The following is a 16,133-nucleotide window of genomic DNA, read 5'->3' as shown; positions in this document are numbered from 1 at the left end:
TTGGAATGTGGTATGAAACCGGAGTGCCCGGAGAAAACTCACGCAGGCACGGGGAGAACATGCAAACTCCACACAGGTCCTCCGAACTGTGAGGCTGATGCTCTAACCAGTCGTCTACCGTGCCGCCTGAAATTGAATGTTGATGTGCAAATTTATGATAACAGTTTCCGAGCATCACCTCTAAGTGCCAGCCATGCAGTTGGCGTGAGGCACCGCACATTTCCACGGTCATTTCACTCTTGATACATCTGACCTTTGCCGTGAAAAACAACGTACGCCACGTTTTTGTGCGTACACACCTTTTGTATGAGGCCCCTGATGATCTCTCACTAATGTGCGGTGACACTCTGGTTGGGAATCACTTTAATAGATGTTTAACATACATTTTCTCATGTCTCAGGTGCATGAGCGCTGGTTACAGGACAACTTGACCCTAAGAAAGCGGGTTGAGGAGCTTAAAGAGGTTGAGGCTAAGCGAGAGGCCCTTTGCAAAGACATAGGCAACATGCAAGTGATTCAACTACGCCAGTAAGAGCCCTCGTCTTTGCATCAACGAGTAAATCCATGTACAAGTACTATTAGTTCATTTCATGGTTCTCACTTCACCTCCTTTTGTGCTCGTGCAGAGAACGACGTGAAACCGAGCGTAAGATGGAGGACCTGAAGAAGAATCGCAGCATTGCACTGGGTCGCCAGAAAGGCTTTGAGGAGGAGTTGCTGCATTACAAGTGAGCTACGCTAGGCTACCGAGCCAGCAGTCTATCGGCTCGACAGTACTGCCAGTCCTCCGCGTTTGTTGTGCAGCCTTGATTTCTCTTGATGGCCCACTTTCAGAAAAGAGCTGCGAGAAGACCAGTACAATAAAGCGGACGAGCTCTACAAAAACAAGATGATTGTAATGCGCACGACAGAGCTAGTCATCAAAGATCTGGATCTCTACTACAAAGCCCTTGATCAGTGAGTGTGACACTCAAATGCAGTCAGTTCACTATTCTAGGAATTGGGTTGCAAAGTTCCAACATAAAATGATGACTGCCATAGTACCAAGAGTGACTTGTCAGAGGCAGCATGGTGCCACAGTGCAACATACCGCTGGAAAATACAAAGATAAGGAGTATTGAAAATTGATTGATAAATGCAGTAGTAGAAGAAATAGAAAAAGCTTGGGTAACTGTTTGTTTATCCAGTAACTAGTTTGCTCCTTATCCTCATTTTTATTTGGTAGATCCATTATACAAACATTCAACGCAACCACTTGCTTCTCTGCTTGTGTCCTGCAACGGTGCAAGCTTTAGGTCGCTTCCTAATTGGCCGTTGTTCTGTTTCAGATCACAATCATGGAGTCTGTGGCTCTGTGGTCTCGAACTAGGCTTTAGACTACACTCATAAGGATTTGCAATTGTAAATGTTGTAACAGGTGCTGGCCCTGACGATTTTCCCGAGCAGATCAAGCAGGGGAAAAAAAACCTCGCTTAACACACTCCACACTATGGGATAAAATCGCTCAGGATAATCTTTTAGGAAACATCGGCTCATCGGGCCTTTGTTCATAATTGCCTATGGATAGTGATGGTAGCAAAGCACTACTTTTTCCAGAATGAAATACCTCATCTTACTGAAACATAGTCCCTTGGCACAAAGATGCCACAAGATGAGGGCAAAGCACTGCTGTTGTCCAAATAAAGCTCCTCAGTTCTCTTAAATATATTTCCTTTGCACCCAGAGGCCACAAGATGGCGCCAAAGTAATGTTTGTATTGCGTTGGCCTGAGCACACAAGCAGTGAAAAGGTTCCAAAAATGCTTGAATTTGTTCTTATGTCAGTGTGAAATAGAATCCGTGACAGTTTTTAAACTATAAAATCCAGCACCTGTCTCTAGCGCAAACAAAAATAATCTGTCGTAAATTCCACACTGGGTAAAAGCAACTGGCAAATTTGTAAACATAGCCTGAGAGGCGTAAAAGAAACATGGGTCTGTGCGTCACTGCCAGACTGTCATAATGACACACGGGAGTGACATTTCCATCACGCCTACATTGGTTGAGTCAGCTTTTTCATCAGCATTATCAAGATTGCCAGCAAGTAGGCTTTGGCCACCTTCCAACGGATGAGGGGTACCAGTTACTCTCCTTGTGCTCTCAGAGCATGTGAAAGCCAAAAAATGAACTTGGCCTTTGACAACAAATTATGTCAAAGGTTTTATATATTATCAACCATTGTGTGACGTATGCTTTTCTTTAGCATTTCATATTGAACAGAAAAAGAAAAACAACCTAAAAGTCTTGAGTAGTCCAGCACTTTTGTTTTTTCAATTGGTCAGTAGGCACACGCAGCTAGTTCTCAAAAATATTTAGCCTACTTTTTGACACATTGTGCTAAATACTCCTGATTTATTTTCACCATAATCATTTCAAAACATTCATAAAGAATTGGTGACAACTTGCCGTATGGAATCAAAACCCTTATTACTTTATCTAGTAAGCAATTCCCATAGATAGATAAGGATTACTCATCTTTTTTATTTCCTATTTCATCACGTCTCTCCTCTTCAGTTGCCATATATGGGCGTCGGAAGGATGGCGGTTGACTTACACTTGATATTTTGACCACATGAGAGCTTCTCATCAGTTGGTGGGTTTATTAACTACACACAGGAAGACAACATCCAGTTAGCTGCAGTTTTATCGCCCTCATCAACCTACTTGTTTACCGTATATCAATATGACACCGATTCAAATAGTTTCTGTTTTGGAATATTGTGACCAACAGTTAAACAGAAAAAAAAAGCGATTTCATGGTTGGGCTGCTCACACAAGAGTTTAATATCAATTTGGGACAAAATTTGCTTGAGTTCCATCTAAGGAATAACCATTCACCAAATAAAACTCAAAATTTGGCCAGGGTATTCACTGAAGGCTTAACTGTAAGTTGTTAACTCTGTTACTATTTATGCACACTAGGGACTTTTTTGTTTTTAGTATGCAATATTTCACACATATTATAACTCATTTTATGGCATGACCATCAATGTGCAGCAAAACCCCCAAAAGGTACAGTGTTAATTTTAAATATCTTTTTTTTTTCTTCTTGAAAATCACAAAATAAAAAATTATACCAGTATTTATTGATTGATTTGATATCCAACAGAAGATTTGTTCCTCAAATATTGCACTTTTATCTTTGGACATTTCAGAACTATCATGAAGTTCCACAGTATGAAGATGGATGAAATTAACAAAATCATCAGAGACCTTTGGCGCAGCACCTATCGGGGACAAGGTACGTTAGCCTTTCGCCTCTTTTACACAGAGATCCCGCAAAATTGCCACATCAAAAGAGGCAGCATTTATATTCTTTTGCCTTTCACACCAAACCCAGCAAAGAGGGATATTGCCGTAATCCTTGCGTCCAACAAAACAGTGCGAGAGAAGTGGATGTCGGGTGTTTTAGCTTTAACAAAATTAAAGACAAGCAAGTTAAATATTTGGATGAACTATTTAATTAGCTGTCAATTTTGGGACCTTACTCACTGATGTCAAAGGTTCACTCTCACCCGTCCACATCTCGATCGTCCTCACTTCATCTCTCCAGACATCGAGTACGTGGAAATACGCTCAGATGTGGACGAGAACTCGTCTGCCGGAGTAAAACGAAGGGTTTACAACTATCGAGTAGTTATGGTGAAGGGCGACACCGCTTTGGATATGAGGGGACGGTGCAGTGCTGGACAGAAGGTACCCGCTTCATTTTCCATCCATACATTTTCTGTAAAAACAATTTATTTTCTCCTTTTCTTAGCCTTGTGCATGTTGTTTGATTCTGTGTTTGTGCATCCACAGGTGCTGGCATCCCTCATTATCCGTCTTGCCTTGGCAGAGACCTTCTGTCTGAATTGTGGGATTTTGGCACTGGATGAGCCCACCACCAACCTGGACAGAGAAAACATTGAATCGCTGGCACACGCCCTTGTCGAGTGAGTACACACATACAATACTTCTGTAAAATGTATTACAATACACAGTTCTATTTTTCTTTATTGAAAACATCTAACAAAAAAATTATCACTTCCCTTTTCCTCCTCCTTGCTCGGCACAGAATCATTAAGAGTCGTTCACGCCAGCGCAACTTCCAGCTGCTGATCATCACGCATGACGAGGACTTTGTGGAGTTGCTGGGGCGCTCCAGTTACATCGAACACTTCTACCGCATCCGAAAGAACCAGGACCAGAATTCTGAGATCACCAAGTGCAGCATCAGCTCCCTCTCCTCCTACCTGCACTGAGCATGCCACCACAGTTGTACAGGAACTCAACTTTTGTTCTATTATTACCTGTTTGGTGTTCCACTTGTGTTTGTTTATTATAGAAGGAAACACCTCAATATACACAAATATCAAACAATGAATAAAAATGTGTCCTTGTTTTTGGTTTGGTTCAATTTGTGCTTCTGAATAAGCAAAAACAGAGAGACATTAGACATAAGTTTGCACCTCAAACGTATCCCACAAGGTGTCTCCAGATTCTTCAAAGGTTTTCAAAATGATTTTACCAAAATGATATAATTGTATAATGATCAACTGTTGAAATGTCTTTAAAAAGCTGTATTGATGTCCGATCAGAAACAGGTGACAAAAAATACAACCCCAATTCCAATGAAGTCGGGACCTTGTGTTATACATAAATAAAAACAATACAATGATTTGCAAATCATGTTCAACCTATATTTAATTGAATACATTACAAAGACAGGATATTTAATGTTCAAAGTGATAAACTTTATTGTTTTTAGCAAATAATCATTGACTTAGAATTTTATGGCTGCAACACGTTCCAAAAAAGCTGGGACAGGGTCATGTTTACCACTCTGTTACGTCACCTTTTCTTTTAACAAGATACAATAAACGTTTGGGAATTGAGGACATTAATTGTTGAAGATTTGTAGGTGGAATTCTTTCCCATTATTGCTTGATGTACAGCTTCAGCTGTTCAACAGTCCGGGGTCTCGGTTGTCGTATTTTACGCTTCATAATGCGCCACACATTTTCAATGGGAGACCGGTCTGGACTGCAGGAAGGCCAGTCGAGTACCCGCACTCTTTTACTACGAAGCCACGCTGCTGTAACACGTGCAGAATGTGGTTTGGCATTGTCTAGCTGAAAAAGCAGGGGCGTCCATGAAAAAGACGTTGCTTGGATGGCAGCATCTGGTTCTCTAAAACCTGTATGTACCTTTCAGCATTAATGGTGCCTTCACAGATGTGTAAGTTACCCATGCCATTGACACTAACAGCCCCATACCATCACAGATGCCGGCTTTTGAACTTTGCGTCCATAACAGTCCAGATGGTTCTTTTCCTCTTTGGCCGGGAGGACAAGACGTCGACAATTTCCCAAAACAATTTGAAATGTGGACTCGTTGGACCATCACTTTTTCACTTTGCATCAGTCCATCTTAGATGAGCTCGGGCCCAGAGAAGCCGGCGGCATTTCTGGATGTTGTTGATAATTGGCTTTTGCTTTGCATAGTAGAGTTTCAAGTTGCACTTAGGGATGCAGCGCCAAACTGTATTTACTGAAATTGGTTTTCTGAAGTGTTCCTGAGCCCATGTGGTGATATCCTTTACACATTGATGCCGGTTTTTGATGCAGTGCCGCCTGAGGGATCGAAGGTCACGGGCATTCAATGTTGGTTTTCGGCCTTGCTGCTGACATGCAGTGATTTCTCCAGATTCTCTGAACCTTTTGATGATATTATGGACCGCAGATGATGAAATCCCTAAATTCCTTGTAATTGTACGTTGAGGAACATTGTCCTTAAACTGTTTGACTATTTTCTCACGCACTTGTTCACAAAGAGGTGAACCTTGCCCCCATCTTTGCTTGTGAAGGACTGAGCAATTCCGGGAAGCTCCTTTTATACCCAATCATGGCACGCACCTGTTCCCAATTAGCCTGTTCACCTGTGGGATGTTCCAAACAGGTGTTTGATGAGCATTCCTCAACTTTTTCAGTCTTTTTTGCCACCTGTCCCAGCTTTTTTGGAACATGTTACAACCATAAAATTCTAAGTTAATGATTATTTGCTAAAAAGAATCAAGTTTATCAGTTTGAACATTAAATATCTTGTCTTTGTAGTGTATTCAATTAAATATAGGTTGAACATGATTTGTAAATCATTGTATTCTGTTTTTATTTATGTTTAACACAACGTCCCAACTTCATTGGAATTGGAGTTAAAAGTTAGTTTTATTTAGATGAGTATAGATAAGGTAGATGTTGGTAGCTTGGATTACTCAAGGATATTTCTTGCAAGCTGCAATCACTGTAAAAATATTTCTGACTTATAGAATATCAATAATATTGTCTCAGTATGAGTCCATATCATCCATTCCAAGTGATCACGCTTAGTGAAAGAGAGGTCTCAGAAATGTGATCGCATACACTAAATGTTCATCTTTACTGTGATGTCGAGATGTTGTTCCCCATTAACTTCAGCTCTTGTTTATAACAAACTGAAATTCAATTCGTAGAAGGAGACCAAAAAATATGCTCCGAGGGTCAATTTCTAATATTTTTACCTAATATGACCATCAAATTCAAAGAAGCATATCTCATTTTGTTGGACACTTAATCAAACAAATCTTATATCTTATTTCCTGTGTACTACAGTGTAACAGTAAATTTGTTTCCTTCCGAAGTAAGGGGGTAAGAAACATCCCTAAAAAGGGGTGGGGTAAGAAGAGTATAAATCCCATGCTCACGATTGAAGTGTCAGAACGAGCTAGTAGCTGACAATTGAAACGATTCATCAATTCAAAGTCATTTCGACAAGGTATTTCGATTAGCAAAAATGATGACGATGACCACGGTCCTCCTGCTAGTGTCCTTCATGGCCCCGCTGGGCAATTCTGCTACAATCCAGCCGACCAACCAAACTGCCAAACTTAGACTCAAACCCATCATCGACCTGTTGGATCGCAACATATCATTACCCACGGTAGGCGAATCAGTTTCAGTCCTTGTAAAAAACAAACAAAACTTTATTTATTTATTTAGTTTTATTTTTTTAAATTGTAAATACACTATTTTGATAATGTGTGTAAAGTGGAAAAAGTGACATTTTGTCTTCTTTTTCCCCCCCCAGGGAGACTTTTATAGTTTGAAACATCTGGCAGATGGCATCGAAAGATGTGAGGTGAGGATAGGATAATTATTGTGAATGTTCTTGGATGTTAACCATTTTATAAGGTTATCATTTTTCTGTGTCCCAACAGGACAAGTTTTTCTGCAAAGTTCACGAGATCCTGGACAAGCACCAAGAGACCATGGAGATTGCGAGACATTTAAAGGAGTACAATAATCTGAAAGAAGTAAGGACTACCTTAAATGTCCAATTTGTCAGTTTTTTTCTTTTTTTTAATGTTTTTTTATTTTGTGCATCACTCTGACTTTATCCTCATGTTGCAGTTTAAATGCAAAGATGTGCTACAGCAACTCCAATCGACGTGCAACAAATACCAAATGCCCCTTCTTATAAAGGATCTCAAAGAGTGCGTGTCTTACAGAATTTGGTACAGCCCCGCATCTACCACTGCACCACTGCACCTTCCACAAAGGCAACCCAGCCGTCGGAATAGATGCAAAGGTCACTTATGAAATGTTTACATCAATTATGATTTCATCAGTATGAAATGTGTTCACATTCCATCTCCCTGTTTTACAAAACAGCTACTGTACTTAATGACCTTGAACAGCTGTTCAAGCCTTGAAGCCGTTGCAATCCCAATCATTGGAATTCATCGTATTTATTATATACAGTTTATTTAAGGGCATATTTAATGTATTGCCTCCAAAGAAAAAAATAAATCCCATTGTCTGCTCATAAAATGTGTTTGGATCTTTTTTTTTTTTTTATGGTATAGTGAAGACTAGGGGTTTCATAAACCTTTGGTTGTGGGACTGGTGCAAAATCCTACTAGAACATCTGAACTTTATTTGAAGTTAATCGGACGCACTATATATGGTGGAAGTTGTGTGCTTATTCATTAAACATGTTGATTTGTAAAATCTGAACACAGCCACATCCCCAGCTACCTGTATAACATAAAAACCACATTATCTCAGTGGTTTACTTTTACTCCCACTCGCTAGATTATTATTATTTTTTTATTATTGAATTGTACAGGTTATAGTTGACAGTAATGGTGGAAAAAGTTTTTAAATTGTTTATCTTGGTCCCATTTGTTTTATATCACAAAAATGGCATTTGAACAGGGATGTGTAGTCCCTATAGCCACTGAGTTGGGTACACCGCAAACATGATCAGATGAGACCAAAATTAAAGTTGTTCACCTAAATGCAAAACTTTGTGGTGAAAAATGAATACTGCATATCACCCCTTAGCATCCCCGCTGTGAAACATGGGCATGGCAGGACGATTGTATGGGAATGCTTTCCTGAAAACCTCTTGAGAGTTCAGACTCAGGTAAAGATTCACCTTCCTGTGTTACAATGACCCTAAACATACAGCCAGAGCTACAGTACAATCGGCTAGTTAAAATCAGGGCCCTTTTAGTTTTACATTAAGGGCCAAATGCAGAGACGTGGAAGCAAGAAGGGGGCCCACTTCACCTTGTGTTTATGAAACATTCTAAAACCAACTCAATATGCTGTAGGTTGACATGCTAAGCAGTTAAACATTTTTAAGGAAGAAGAAAAAAGAGGCTCAAATCCGAGCTTCACTCTTTGGCTGACAAAGGAAAAAGGTATTAGTATTACAGTAAACCCACTCCATTGCAGTGGTTACATTCCAGCATTTGCCACTTGTATGATTCATGCAATAAATATTAAACTTTCTCATTAGTTCAAAGTCAGATGACTTATAATCGCAACATAATCGTCACCTTTGCACGTTCCACTTCCAAACTTTAGTGCTGATTCTTCTCTAAAGTATTACTGCCAAATCATACAATATGACTTTAAATCAGAACACAGAACTCATTTGATCACGTAAACCAGTGTTTTTGTTTTGTTTGTTATTGTAGCGGGCACCCCCCATCGATGATTGACTTCCGATTGGAGCATTCCGTCGACCACCAAAAACCCTTTTATTTTTAAATTTTAAATGTTTTATTTTTTTTTTTAGCTTTTGAATGGAGCACTGAGGTTTGCCCTTGTAATCCCACCCCCACCACCCCCAATTGGGTAATGTCGCACTTCCCACCACCAGTCTGAAAGGTAGCAAGTGTCACCTTTCGATGTCCACTAGGGGGAGTCCTATGTCTCGCTGTGCCGAGAAACGTTCTAGAAACGCTTCCTTACTAATTAAGTGTCAAATTGTCCTCTAAATGGCCAAACTGAGATAAATTGCCAGTTATATTCTCGTCATGTACTGTAAGTCTTCATGGACACGTCTCTCGACCTTAATGAGGCCAAGTGCTATAGAAAATGGATGGATGGCATGTCACTCAAGTATAAAACTAGCAGTTATTTAATGTAACACTTTTAAGATTGTAACACCACACATAAAACACTATCGTGTGATCATAAGTGACAAGCATATGGCGGCTAACCAGTCAGCAGCTAGTGCGAGGAGAAAACGTTAGCAGTCTACAGTATCTCAAAAAAAGTGAGTACTTGGCTTTTCATGGGACAACACTGAAAAAATTGTGCTTTTTTACAATGTAACGTATTCATTGTACAGCTTGTGTAAAATTAGGGTCCCTTCAAAAATAACATACAGCTAGGGCAGCTATCGAATATTGTTATAATCAATGATTCTACTGATTATCCAATACCGATTATCGAGTAGTCAGATAAAAATATATTTTTAATTATTAAGAAACAATACCAAAACTAAATGTGCATGTGAGGTGCGTGTATTTTTGTCCACTCGGTGGGCGTCATCATCACATTCTACACTGCAGTATCTGATTCTGAATGTGTGTGGTCTTAAAAGGTGAGGCCTGGTCTGGTGAGTGACGTCCATCCATCCATCCATCCATCCATCCATTTTCAAGACCGCTTATCCTGGTTAGGGTCGCGGGACGCTGGAGCCTATCCCAGCTGACTTCGGGCGAAAGGCGGACTACACCCTAAACTGGTCGCCAGCCAGTCGCAGGGCACATATAGACACGGACAACCATTCACACTCACATTCACACCGTCACTGAGTGGGAACTGATCCCACGCTGCCCGGACCAAAGTCAGGCGAGTCTATGGTGAGTGACGTGTGCATCAGCAAATGAGAGTCTAGTTGGCTGGTTTTAGCTCAGGTTAGCTAGTCTAACTAATAAAGCAATTGAAAATGCACCGCCAGCTGTCCTTTACCACTTGCGGGGCTGTAACAATATGTTCTAACTAGCAGCAGTAGGCTATATTAAACTAGCTAATATCAATATGTTGTCTTGTGTTTACGATTGTAGATGTGCTGTTGTGATAGGCAAATTCTACTTTGGAGTAGACACAATGCACTTTATCTTTTTTTTAAAGTGTGAAATGATTCCAAACTTCACTGTCTTTTACGGACTATTTCCTCCTTGAGCGATCACCATCATGATAATTTATTTCTACACAGAGTGTGCGTGCATCTGCAATCACATTAGTCCATGTGGAAAATTTTTGCTTTGACTTATTTTGTATTTGGGTTATTTGAGTTATTCAGTTAATCATATCAGCCCTGCACACAGCCAGTAATTTCTAAACCACTGGCAATAAAAGTGAGTACAGTAATCCCTCGTTTATCGCAGGGGTTCGGTTCCGGAACGGCCTCGCAATAAGTGAAATCCCCGAAGTAATAAACATGTTTTTGCTTATTTATACATATTTTAAAGCTGTATGGACCTCCCCAGACATTAATCTTCTCCCCACACCTATTAACCTTCACCATACTCTTATAAGCACTTTGTATCCTCAAACACCTTTTAAACTCTTAAGCATACAATAGTACTGTACACTATGTACATTTTATTCCTTGTAATATATGTTTTAATGCATTTTTCTTTTTTTTCACAGTTTTGTTTTGTTTCAGGCTAGTACGTGTTGATTTTACCACAAAGAAATCACAGCATACACTCAAAATCACATGATATAGCGAATTATGCGTGATATGAATATAGAAAAAAAGGTCTGCAGTGCACTGAATGCACAATAGGTAAACCATGATATAGCGAGCGCACACTGTACACCCATAAGTGAAAATGTCCACATTGGGCCCAATAAGCCATTTTCCCTCCCCGGTGTCATGTGACACATTAATGTTACAAGGTCTCAGGTGTGTTAGATAAAGTGTTTCCGCAAGTGTGTGACGTGTACTCTGCACTAAAGAAAAAAAAATAATTCATAAGTGATAATATACTAAGCACTGGGGATAAGTATAATCAGTTTTTTAAGATTTGATTCCAGCACATTTGTCTTTTTGTGTTGTTGTGCTGAATTTATCGTCTTTAATCATTTCTAATTATCTCAACTGGAAATCTCCACCTTACCAGAACCTTAACCACCAAAACTTCCACGGCCTCGATTGTATCTATAGTCTAAAGCTTTTATGCTTAAGTCACAAAACGATGATGAGAACTATTCATCGCCAATAAACGTTCCTTTTTTTATAGGGCGGCTAATCTGTTTATTAGCTACTTAGCCGCAGAAGCTCTGATCAAATATGAATAAGCTCCCGTTAAATATTCAGCCCACAAAGAAGTCTTAAAGAAACTGTTGTCTTGCGCAGGTGCACTCAAGCACTCGGGCCATTCCCAGAAATACACGGGTGTAGATGCACAGCTCTCTGGAAGGAACATGTTTCAGCACTCTTCTCCCTCTTGCAGCCATCACTCGCTGATGTGATGCAATGTGAGCACTGTATGGGCAGGAGGAGGGGCGCAGCAGGCGCTTCCTGTTGGAGGTCAGGTCCATGTGTCAAATTCAGTGTGTCTTTGTGTATGTGTGTGTGTGTGTGTGTGTGCGTGTGTGTGTGTGCATGTGCTACTGAACTGTGAGACTCATTATTATTTAAAAATGATCTTTCTTTTTTTTTCTATACACATGTTGGAATAATCCCAAACCTTAATGAATCTCCAAAAGTGAGACGTACATGATCTAATGAATTACAATACAAGAGTTGTATTTTGTTTTTGTTTTTTAACACGGTTAAAATAACCCAAATTTTAATTTCTGTGCCTCTTGGTGGTCGGCTGCGTAATTTCTTTTCGAATTTAATTGAATTGTATCGATGTGATATTTTGTCTTTTATTATGTAATTTAATTGTTTTTCAATTTATATATATATTTTTTCTTTCTTTGTTTAGTCATTGCAGTTGACCGCTGCTTAATTTTATTTATGTTATTTTCATTATTTTTTTAAATAGGATTTTTATACCTGTGTGCCTTAATGTTTTGATGTTGCTTTTTTTAACATATTTTCAGTTATTCACAATTTTTTGTGTGTGTACGTATGTGTGTGTGTATGTAAATATATATCATTGTATTTAATTAGATTGTTTTTGTATTTTCCTTCAATCATTGCGTGAGGCTGATGCTTTTAATTGTTTTCATTTTCTCTTTGGATGTAATTTGAGAAAAATATAAAATAGTTGTTCAAAAGGTGTTCCATTATCTTGCACCATGTAATTTTTGGATTTGTTAGATTTATGAGTAAATCTGCTATTTTTTTTGCCTGCGTTTATTACATTTTTTATTTTAAGTTATGTCTTATTGTCATTCATTAATCGCTTTTAACTGTGACATAATTCAGTTTTAAATGAGTGGTTGTCCACAGCTCAGTTTTAATTTTATTTGTCTAATTCTATTTACTGTTACTATTTTGATTTTCTTTCATTCAGTGCACTACACAGCTGCTTAATCATGCTTTAATTATTTTTCTTTTTTAGTTTATTTTAATCAACCACATGTTAATTTTTTAATTTGACTATAATGAATTTTGTTTTTAATTTTTGGCCTTGTCTCTTCTATTATTTAATGTTTTGTTTTTTAAATAATTTTCCACTTGATGAATTAATTGTTGTAAATGTGTTCCTGTCTTTTCCTGGGAATGACTTTCTTCCGGCATCTAATTGGTTAAAATGGCCCCGTGGTTTGGTGCTATAGCGCCACCTGTTGCTGTGACATGCACTTGACAGCTTGCTCATGTGTCTTCATGTAACTTGACATTTTTTTCAAGCACATTTGGCAGAGACACCCGCTATCCTTGTGTTTGACTGGTGAGAATATATCAGACAAAAGAGTCTTCCCTCTTAATGCCACAACTGTGTCAACACACACATCGGGTGTTAAAAGACATTTTTATGTATCTTGATGTATTTTTTCTAGTCTTCTTTCTCTGTTTTTGTGTGCAGTCAGCTGCTTTTGGTCGAGTTGCCTCAGGGCTGACTTGAGGGCCCGGGGCCTCTGGGATCAGACGGCGGGGCTGGTGTGGGCTGATGTTGGGTGGAAGCGGGGGGTGTTGCCGCAACTGCCGGGGGCCGTCCTCCAGGGGCTTCTGCTCTGTGTTTCATGTGCGTCTTCAAAGAAAGGGAGCAGGGAGGCGGTCGCTGCCATTGGCGTATTCTCCGCTCGCCATCTTGTAACACTTCTTCTCACTTCCTTGTTTCCTTGTGTCCCTGTTGTAGACAAAACAAAGATCCTTCAAGATCATCGTGATTCTGGATCATGATTATGATGATCGAGGGCGTTATTGTAGTTTTCTTTCCAGGATTTTAATGCAGTTTCTTTTCACATTCAGAGTTTGTTCGTAGCATTACTAGAGATCTCAAAAGGAGCTGAAAATGTCATCTTTTTTTCCCAATTTCAATTTCAAAGGTTTTTTCCCTCATAAATTTAATGTCATTGAAGAGACAGATAAAAGGTTAAATTGTGATAATTATTATTTGTTTATTATCGGAACCTGATTATTTTATCGAAGATTTTTTTTAGGGTACCTATAACTGAGCTTTATTTGCTGAAAAAGTCGCCCATCCAATGTTTTGGTGCACTTTCTGAAACTTCCCAGATGCCACAACATAGGGCTTTTTGCACTTTCTACTAGAAAAGTAGGACTACTTTTCTATTAGACATAGCGCCATTTTGTGGCATCTTGATGTCAAGGAACTATGTTGAAGTGAAACATCTCAACAGAGACAGGCTTTGTATGTCAGCGAGTCGTCGTGCGCACTTTGGGTACATTTGTTCGAAATCAAATAATCTGTCAGCCATTTATTCTTAATGGTAATGTAAAATGAGATTGAATTACAGTTTGTGGTATATTTATCTTTTAAAGTAATTAATAAATGTTTGTTGCTATTCGCAGCAGGTCTTGGCCACTATCCCCTGTGAATAGTGGGGGATTACTCTAGCTCCAAATTTTCTTTATTCTCTTTTTTAAAACTTTTGTCAAAAAACTGTTTTCTTTGTGTGAAGGGTAAAAGCTGGCCCGCCACCCTAATGAGGACAAGCACTATACTGTAGATAATTACTGCACTGTACAAGTCCACTGTCAAATAAAAAGCATGGGCTGTATCAGCAAATTTGTATATATATTTTTTTATTTTATCACAAATTTGTTCAGTTCCCACTCAGTGACGGTATGAATGTGAGTGCGAATGGTTGTCCGTGTCTATATGTGCCCTGCAACTGACTGGCGACCAGTCCAGGGTGTACCCCACCTGTCGCCCAAAGTCAGCTGGGATAGGCTCCCGATTGAGGACAAGCAAAGTAGAAAATGGATGGAATGTGTCCAAACTTATTCCCAAATTGGAGGAAGCGCTGAAGAAATCTTCCAAGTGTTTTTGATTATGTCAGCCCGCCTCCCCCCTTTGCACGCAACACGCCGGGGCCCTCTTGTCTTGTGTCTGAGGGTCCCACGGGGGCTCCCTGTTGTCACACCGGCTCAACGTCAGCTTTGTTTCAGACCGCTGGGACGTGCGCTCACCTTGACGCCATGATGAGTTTGGACAGTTGGGATGACGGAATGTCAAACTTGTCGTCCCGTTCTGATTTCCTCTGTATCTTTACTTCCCTTTTCCTCTTCCTGACTTTTCCACTTCCTAGTTTCCTCTCTGTGCAGCCACATTTTCTTGGAGAGGATAATTAACTGTGCTGACTTCCTCTCAGACTATCTATCACCTGACCCACCCCTGCCCAAAAGAGAGAAAGAAATCACACCACTGTGAGTTATTTCTGGCTGACTAATCTTATTCCTCAAGGCACTTTGATAATGGAGAGCACTTTGAATTATGAATGGAGAGGATTGTAGTGTTCTGCTGGATGAATTAAGTAAGAGCGCCTCTAATAATATCTTTCCACCCCTCGTCCTTTGTCTGCGGGATTCCACATTCTTCCGAGATTTTCTTTGTGGGGATACCTTGCACATTGTGTTTATGTGACAACATAGAATTCACAGTGTTTTCTAAAGATCTCTTGAGCTACTATTTTTCTCTCAGACAAAAAAATGGATGACAATTTTTGTTGGTTTGTTTTATATTAGCCTCCAATCAGGTTGCTCAATAAGAAAAAGAAAGTACCGTGGTGCCTTGCGATACAACTTACGAGTTTTTCGAGATACGATACGCTGTTGTGGCGGCACGGTGACCGACTGGTTTGAGCGTCTGCCTCACAGTTCTGAGGTCCGGGGTTCAATCCCCCTGTGTGGAGTTTGCATGTTCTCCCCGTGCCTGCGTGGGTTTACTCCGGGCACTCTGGTTTCTTCCCACATCCCAAAAAACATGCATGCTAGGTTAATTGACTACTCTAAATTGCCCGTAGGTGTGAATGTGATTGCGAATGGTTGTTTCTTTGTATGTGCCCTGCGATTGGCTGGCAACCAGTTCAGGGTGTACCCCGCCTCCTGCCCGATGATAGCTGGGATAGGCTCCAGCATGCCTGCGACCCTAGTGAGGAGAAGCGGCTCAGAAAATGGATGGATGGATACACTGTTGTTATTTTTTTGCTTTGACTTGCGAGCAAAAAGTTGAGATACGAGCGCTATATGGTGGCAGTGAACTCAGTGCAAATCACTTCACAACAAGCAGCAGCTTGGCAGATAGTGAAAAAATATTTTCAAAAAGAGCCTGCAAACTGTTTAATGCCACGCCCTGTTGAAGTTTACTGTCAAATTAAGAATTATATGTGTATTTAAAACAACCAT

The 16,133-nt window shown here is 39.8% G+C and overlaps 1 protein-coding gene across 2 annotated transcripts in view; it reads left to right on the top strand.

The window, feature by feature from the left end:
* The window catches only part of rad50 (RAD50 homolog, double strand break repair protein), a 32,876-nt gene extending 28,454 nt beyond the window's left edge, over positions 1-4,422 (top strand). For both annotated transcript variants that reach the window (XM_061751822.1, XM_061751821.1), the window contains exons 22-28: positions 401-528; positions 627-728; positions 835-957; positions 3,194-3,279; positions 3,592-3,734; positions 3,840-3,973; positions 4,096-4,422. In XM_061751822.1, coding sequence (XP_061607806.1) covers positions 401-528; positions 627-728; positions 835-957; positions 3,194-3,279; positions 3,592-3,734; positions 3,840-3,973; positions 4,096-4,282 — 903 coding nt within the window. In that variant the 3' untranslated portion in view covers positions 4,283-4,422. The remainder of the gene's footprint in view (positions 1-400; positions 529-626; positions 729-834; positions 958-3,193; positions 3,280-3,591; positions 3,735-3,839; positions 3,974-4,095) is intronic.
* Positions 4,423-16,133: the final 11,711 nt, after the last annotated feature.

This window comes from Phyllopteryx taeniolatus, chromosome 17 (genome assembly GCF_024500385.1).
Source record: "Phyllopteryx taeniolatus isolate TA_2022b chromosome 17, UOR_Ptae_1.2, whole genome shotgun sequence".
Lineage (NCBI taxonomy): Eukaryota > Metazoa > Chordata > Actinopteri > Syngnathiformes > Syngnathidae > Phyllopteryx > Phyllopteryx taeniolatus.
This window is presented reverse-complemented; position numbering and strand designations above follow the sequence as displayed.